This window comes from Solanum pennellii, chromosome 10 (genome assembly GCF_001406875.1).
Source record: "Solanum pennellii chromosome 10, SPENNV200".
In the NCBI taxonomy this organism is placed as follows: domain Eukaryota; kingdom Viridiplantae; phylum Streptophyta; class Magnoliopsida; order Solanales; family Solanaceae; genus Solanum; species Solanum pennellii.
In genome coordinates this window covers 75,380,233-75,387,728 of record NC_028646.1, presented here as the reverse complement: position 1 = coordinate 75,387,728, position 7,496 = coordinate 75,380,233, and the positions used below count along the sequence as shown (strand labels likewise).

General features: G+C 28.4%; 1 protein-coding gene across 1 annotated transcript; it reads left to right on the top strand.

Moving 5' to 3' along the window:
* The first annotated feature begins 5,342 nt into the window (after window positions 1–5,342).
* LOC107002239 (non-specific lipid-transfer protein 1) lies at window positions 5,343–6,272 on the top strand. The gene is made up of 2 exons (XM_015200177.2): window positions 5,343–5,780; window positions 6,050–6,272. Exons 1-2 carry the CDS (start codon window positions 5,446–5,448, stop codon window positions 6,057–6,059), a joined length of 345 nt encoding a protein of 114 aa, XP_015055663.1. The 5' UTR covers window positions 5,343–5,445; the 3' UTR covers window positions 6,060–6,272.
* The last annotated feature ends 1,224 nt before the right edge of the window (window positions 6,273–7,496 follow it).

Here is a 7,496-nt window from a genome sequence, read left to right as displayed (position 1 = left end):
TATATATATATATATATATATATATATATATATATATATATATTTGTTGATTTTATAATGAGGCTGATCATATGAACGGTAGTAAATTAAACTTAATTAGACTGATCATCCACTAGGGAAATTATCTTTTCTCGTGTTTGAAAAAATTCTTTCTCAGACAAAAGGTTCTATTTATTTTTTTACCATGCCGAATATCTTCATCTTTTTTCTTTTGAAAAAAATCCTAACATACAAGAAAAAGAGGCAAAAAGTTATTGATTTATTATTTTTATTATGTTCGATAAAATATTTGACATCTATCATATTTTTATTCTTAATTAAGTGGCATTAATATATTAAAGGTGAAATAGAAGTATAATAAATGTATATAATGATGATAAATTTGTGCAATTAACTAATCTAAGAATAGACTTATATTGTTGATGATTATACTGCTAATGCAAAAGAAAAATAGTCATGATATTTGAGAGAATGTTTAATTACTAGCACAAAATTATAACTTACTTATTGTTTAATTTTTTCAAAAGACTAATACTTACTATTTATATTATTAAAAAAATTAAGATCATGTGCAAATTTTTGGTAGTAATACTTTTGGACAAATCTTTACCCAAAAGACACTCCTTTTGGATCTGAGAACTCGGCCCATTATACTAATGGGCTTTTAGATAGTTAGTCTGACAACTCTGTACGGGCCGGCGATATATACTATTTTTAAGTGGCTATATAGCCACTTAAAAATAATTAATTACTCTCCGTAGCTATAGTTTGATAATTACAATTTGTAGATATATGTTATATGGAGGAGAGAGGCGAGCAAGACTGGGAGAGAAAGGAGAGAGGCGAGAGAGAGGGGGAAAAGAGTAGGAGAAAGGTGAATTGTATATGTAAATTGGTTAGATAATTGTATATTATACATATGTATTTGTATATATGGCAAGAGAGACTGGGAGAGGGAGGAGAGAGGCAAGCGAGACTGGAAGAGAGAGGAGAGAGGAGAGAGAGATCGAGAGAGGGAGGAGAGAGGGCAGAGAGTGGGAGAGAGGTGAATTGTATATGTATATAGGTTAAAAAATTATATATTATACATATATATTTGCATATCCTGGCGAATTATACATATACAAACATGACTAATTATACGAATTCGAAATCGGCCCACGTAATTAATGTATAATATTAGTCGCGAGTGATAATTATAGCAAACTATAGCTATGATGAGTAATTAAATAGTATAAGTTTGCTTAGCCGCGTAATTTTCTCTATTTTTAAAGGTGAATTTTCATAAATAACCTCTATAATAAATTTAATTATGTTGCATAACTGTAGTTTGTCTATTTACGAGTTGTAACTATAGTTTAAGTTGTCTCGTTTATATAATTCACAGGTGAGTTTATATAATTTACGGGTACATTTGTATAATTGATCAACTTTTGTGTATACTTGAAATAACGAAATTATATAAAGACAAACATCTGAACTTTAAACAATATACAAATTATATTATACAAAATACAAATATATTATACAAAATTTGAATTATACAAACATACGAATTATACAAACTCGATACCCCAATCCGCGTAATTATCACTAAATATTGATCGTGAGTGGTAACTAACTAAAATTATAGTTATGCTACTAATTACTGTACTCCCTCTATCCACTTTTATTTGTCATGTTATGCTTTTCGAAAGACAATTTGACTTATTTTTAAAGTTAAATTAGATTATATAAATTTGATTTTTAAAACAAAAAAATAAAATATTTAAAAACTATACAAAAAGTACTATACATTGCAATATTTTACATATCAATATGATGAAAATATAATATCCTAAAATGTTAATCAAGTTACATAGTTTGAATCTAAAAATAAAAATTTTGACAACAAATAGTGAACAGAGGAAGTATATGTTTACTTAACCATATAATTTCTCCTTTTCTAAATTTTTTTAAATCTTAATTCTAACCTAGACATGTCAAAACATTGATATATCCAATATAATATCATATTGTATTATTAACGAAATCTCAAGTCCAAAAAATAAACTATTCTAATAACAAGAGATAAAAAGTGAAAGAGAAGATAGAGCTGCTACTCCTTTTAGGGTTGGAAAATATAGAATTTGTTAACTTATTTTTTAATTTCAACATAACTTTATGTTCAAATTTCAAACATTTTGGACTTTGTAATTTGATGGGCTAAGTAGATTTTTGAGTTTGGGCTCATCCTATGGTAATTTGTACTTTTCTATTTTTCTTAAAAAAATACATATAGTAAAAATTACATAAATTCCATAGAATTAAAAATTAATTATATCATGTTTTTATGCTTTTTAAAATTATAAAAATTTCTTAAATTTATACAATTTCGGATATATCAAAAAATCTAGGGTACATAATTCATGGATTGCGAATGATACATTACTTAATTGGAGAGATGTATTTGAGAAGGAATAGAGTATGTGAGAGGGAATTCTTGTAATGGTAGGAATATTTTTAAGATTATGATGAAAATTAGATGTGTATTTATGTAATTATCCCAAAAAATTATCTAAATTATTTTTTTAGTTGGCCTACAAAGAGGCCTTGCTTCAAAGTCTCACGAGTCGGAATCTATTTGAGATGTGATTAAAAGTTTTATTTTTAAATCAGGTTCAAAAAATTTAGCTCATCTCTAACGTCCCAACTTAAGATAAGAAGTCTCATATTGATTGAAAAATAACAACAGAGATATTGAGTATATAAGTAAACAAGTCTTACCAACTAGCGACACATTTTAAAGTTGTGCATCATAAGCCAAAAGCAGACAATATCATTAACGAGTTGTGCTATTACAAATGGTATCAAAGTCATTCATGTGTTAGCCTTGTCGATGTGGGCAAGAGTTCAATTGAGTTAAGACAAATCGCATTAAGACGGAGCAAACCTCAGGATTGAGTCTAGGCAAATCTTATACGGTAGGACACAAGTACACAATTAAACTTTATGCAAGTTTAAGCGTCTTTTAACTTAGCCTCATTTCACATTTATGCCCTTCAACTTTGGGTATATACAAGCAGACACTTAAACTTGTATAAATTTGAACAGGTAAACACACGAGTCTTACGTGACACGATACACGTAGGATACCACGTAGGATAATAAAATGACATGTGCGATGTCATGTAGGACATGTGTGTCAATTTGTTCAACTTTATGTAAGTTTAAATGTCTACTTATGCACATCTAAAATTAAAAAGTATAAATATAATTTAAAGTAAAATTAAATGATATATTTATATATTATGTCAAATATATATAAATATATATATCACCAATTTATGTCTAAAACTTTAATAAATTTGGTTTATTAAATTCCTCTGGATTCATCCTTTCGAGAATGTACACAATGTGGATCAATTGATACAGAGAGATATGGTTATTGGACTAATTTCAAAATGGCTTATCGATATTCACGTGGGACTGTTTTGTCGATATGGGCACGCACTCCTAGACATTGTAGGAGAAAATGAATGGGGCTAATATGACAAACAAAAATCAATAATTTGGTGTACTTGAGAAAATTTACAGGTTTGGTAAATATATTTTACAATTATTGTTTTCTTTGTTATGAAGTTGTAGTTTGTGTATTTCGCTTGTGAGATTATAAATATGATAAGTATATTCAAATTATATATTTAAATATTTTTAAAATTTATTTATGTGTATAAATTTTTTTTGTCAACGTATAAATATAATAGTTTATTAATTGTCTTTTTTAAGTTATATGCAAATAGTTAAGATAAATATGAAATTATGAAATTATATATATAAAAATAAAATTATATAAATTTTAAATTTATACAATTAAAAAAACGTAATAATAAAATTTCACAAAAGTATAGCGTATGCATAAAGAAATATTCAACTGATGCATGTAGAAACTATAGGCCTTTAGCTAGGACTGTGCCTCAAGAAATTTCCTCTTGTTTGGCCTAATTAATATGTTTGGTTTTGGTCAAATCTTAATTCCTACCACATAAATAAAGATGCACAATTATTGGACCGACATGAATTTAGGCCATAATCGAGGAGATTTTGGCAAGTGTAAGAACAAGATATCTCCATAATTTATTTATTCGTTTCATTTTACTTGATATCTATAAATTTAAATTTGGATATAATTTATTTTTACAAAGATGTGCAATTAACTAAAAGCAATTAAAATATGTAAGTAAGTATAATAATACATAATCAAATCAGAATCGGTGCTCCATAACAATCAACAGTTTTGTGCAACAAACATAGGCTACAATAAAAATAATTTTTAATGACAATAAATAAACACATTAATAAAGAGTATTAAAATCTTTATCAACATTAATTAAATGTTATTAAATTTAATATCGTTAACACCTTTAGAAACATATATAAAAAATGTTACATATTTAGCAACAATTATTAATTAATTGTCGCAAAAATTTATTTTTGATATAGTGATATACAAAATGTGAAGTGCCAAGTCCATTTAGCAATCAACACAAACGGATCAATCAGCTCAAAGGGGATGGTACACATAATAAAATGTATAACGTAATTAGCTTAGAATTAGTAATTAAGATATTGACGTAAATTAAAATTAATTAGAATGTAGAAATCAACTCCAATTTTTTGAATAGAGAAGACATGATTAGGTAAATCAACTGCCTTACGTGAAAAAGATAAAGAACACATAAAAAGCTGCATTTTTACGATTAATATTGGTTTTACTGTAATCATATTTATGTCTAAATTAACAAGAAGCAAATAAAACGAAAAGAATGATCTTCCTTTTTTTTTTTAAGCAATACTTCATTTCAATTTTTCAGGTAACATATTTAAGAAGTTTCTTAAATTTTAATATACATTTTAAAACTTTATCCCAAATCAAAAAAAGACCAAGCAAATTAAAACAAAAAAACTACATCCTTGTTTAAAAAAAATGACCTTTTTCTTTTTTAATCTGTTTAAAAAAGAATGACTTCTTTCTTTGATTTTAACAACTTCCCACGTTTCATGTTTAATGCCACAAGATTAAAAGGCAATTCTGTAAATTTGACATAAATTTAATCTAAAATCAAATGGTTAAAAGTCTTCTTTATTTTTTTAAACTACGTCCTGGATTATTCTCTATGAAATAGAGAAAGTATAATTTTTCAATAAATAATGTCCGATATATAGACCATACTACTAGACCTCATGACTTTATAACCTAATGTGCGGCACCTCCATAATAAAATGCATTAAATTTCACCCCAACATCCACCTAACTCTATTGTCCATCTAGTCCAATTTTTTCCTCTATAAAACCCCAAAGATTTCACTATCTTTTTCACCAATCACTCAAACCAAAACACATTTCACCATACTATACTCTTTACTATAATATTATCCTCTCTATTTTTCATTATCATTAACAATATGGAAATGGTTAGCAAAATTGCATGCTTTGTTCTTTTGTGCATGGTAGTGGTTGCACCCCATGCAGAGGCACTAACTTGTGGTCAAGTTACCGCTGGCTTGGCTCCTTGCCTCCCTTATCTTCAAGGCCGCGGCCCTCTAGGAGGCTGTTGTGGTGGTGTTAAGGGTCTGTTGGGTTCAGCCAAGACTACCGCGGATCGAAAGACCGCATGCACTTGCTTGAAATCAGCTGCTAATGCTATAAAGGGAATTGATTTGAACAAAGCTGCTGGTATTCCTAGTGTTTGTAAAGTTAACATTCCTTACAAGATCAGCCCCTCCACTGACTGCTCCACGTATGTTATGAATTTATAATATTTTCATTGTAATAATGTTTTATAATTGACCTATGATAATAGGAATGCATATAACAATATAGAGTACAATTTACAACATAATGTGTACTAGCACATTATCATAAAATGGACTTAGGAGTAGTAAATTACAAAGTGTGTTCGTAAGTAAGTAAAAAAATATTTATGTGTAATCTAAACGAACATTAATATTTATGTAGTATTATTTTATGTTTTTTTTTTGTTAATATTGGTTTTATTCATCGATGCAGGGTTCAGTAAAGTTGATCATCAGACCAATTGAGGAGAATTTTATAAGAATAAGATGAATGGAGTGTAATCCTGCTTATGGATCCATTAGTTATATGTTGTGTTTGTTGTCTTTTTGTTCTTTTTTCGTTGTGTCTTTTGGTGGTCTTGTATCGAAACTTCACGATCGATGGATTGTATTACATTAATCCTATCTTTGATAATATATATCTATCTTTTTTGGTATGTTTCTTCTGTACTCAATATACTTTCCTTTCTCTCTATTCTCTTTTCCTATTTTGTACTAGATTTTCGATATACGTGTTGCACATGTATACATTCGAGTGATATATAGTACTCCTCGAATATTAGGCTTTAGCTTTAGATTTAACAAAAAGAAAACACAGTTCATTAAAACTTAAACGAACTAAAATTTTTAAAAGTTATTTGATAGTTGAATAAGAAATAAATTATTTATATATTAACTTTTTATGTAACCTATACGATGTTTGGTTAGTTGATAGAACGAAAAAATGACTTACATTTAATCAAACAAAGTGAAGACAAGACTTGAAAAGGGACTATACAGACAACACAAAAAGCAAAAAAACTTAGGCTAATGTTTTTGGGAACTATTTTGAAGTTTTAATGATTTAACGTTACTTCAGGATTTATTGAGGTACAAGATCCTAGGAAAGATTGAAAGTGTTTGTACATGAAAAAGACAGTTATTCAAAATTGTAATTTTGCAACATCTGAGTGTGGTTAGTGCGTGTCCTCTGCCGTATTCGTCTCTCAGCCTGAAGCCAAGAGTTTATGTCCAATCCATAAAATGTCCTCTCAACACACATAGTAGTTTTTGCATTCAAAAGTAAAAACAATCTTCAAGGAAGAACACTGTTCATACTCAACGAGGGAATTGATGGAGTGCTGCAACGTTTTTTATTGGATTTTAAGCTTTGTGTCTTGTGCTTTTATATTGTAAATACTCAACGAGGGAATTGATGGAGTGCTGCAACATCTTTTGTTGGATTTTAAGCTTTGTGTCTTGTGCTTTTATATTGTAAATCTACTCCTAAGTTATAAAGGATACTAAATTGGTGGTTTTTCTAAGTCTTTAGTTTGAGTCAGATTAACTAGAGTTAATTAGTCTAATAATCTATGTTATAGTAAGCCTCTTTTCATCATTGATTTGATGTTCTCTTGGGTAGAGTTGCTTAGGAGTGTCAACTAGAGTTAGTCGATATGTGAATGTACTAGAGTAGTTGCTTGTTTCTTCTTTTATCTTTGAGATCTGAGTTGACTAAAGTTAGCATTGTTGGATTCTTGAAGTCTAAATACAATTAGTTGGTTTAGTGGACAATAGAGTTATTGCTTAGAGTAGCATAAGTATTATAGTGAGGGGGAAGGGATTAATAGTTTAATTCCTAAATTAATGGAGTTTGTAATCTGAATTTGTTCTCTGTTTTG

Excerpts from the sequence above, each read along its gene's own strand:
- LOC107002239 (XM_015200177.2), top strand. The coding sequence starts at position 5,446 with ATGGAAATGGTTAGCAAAATTGCATGCTTTGTTCTTTTGTGCATGGTA.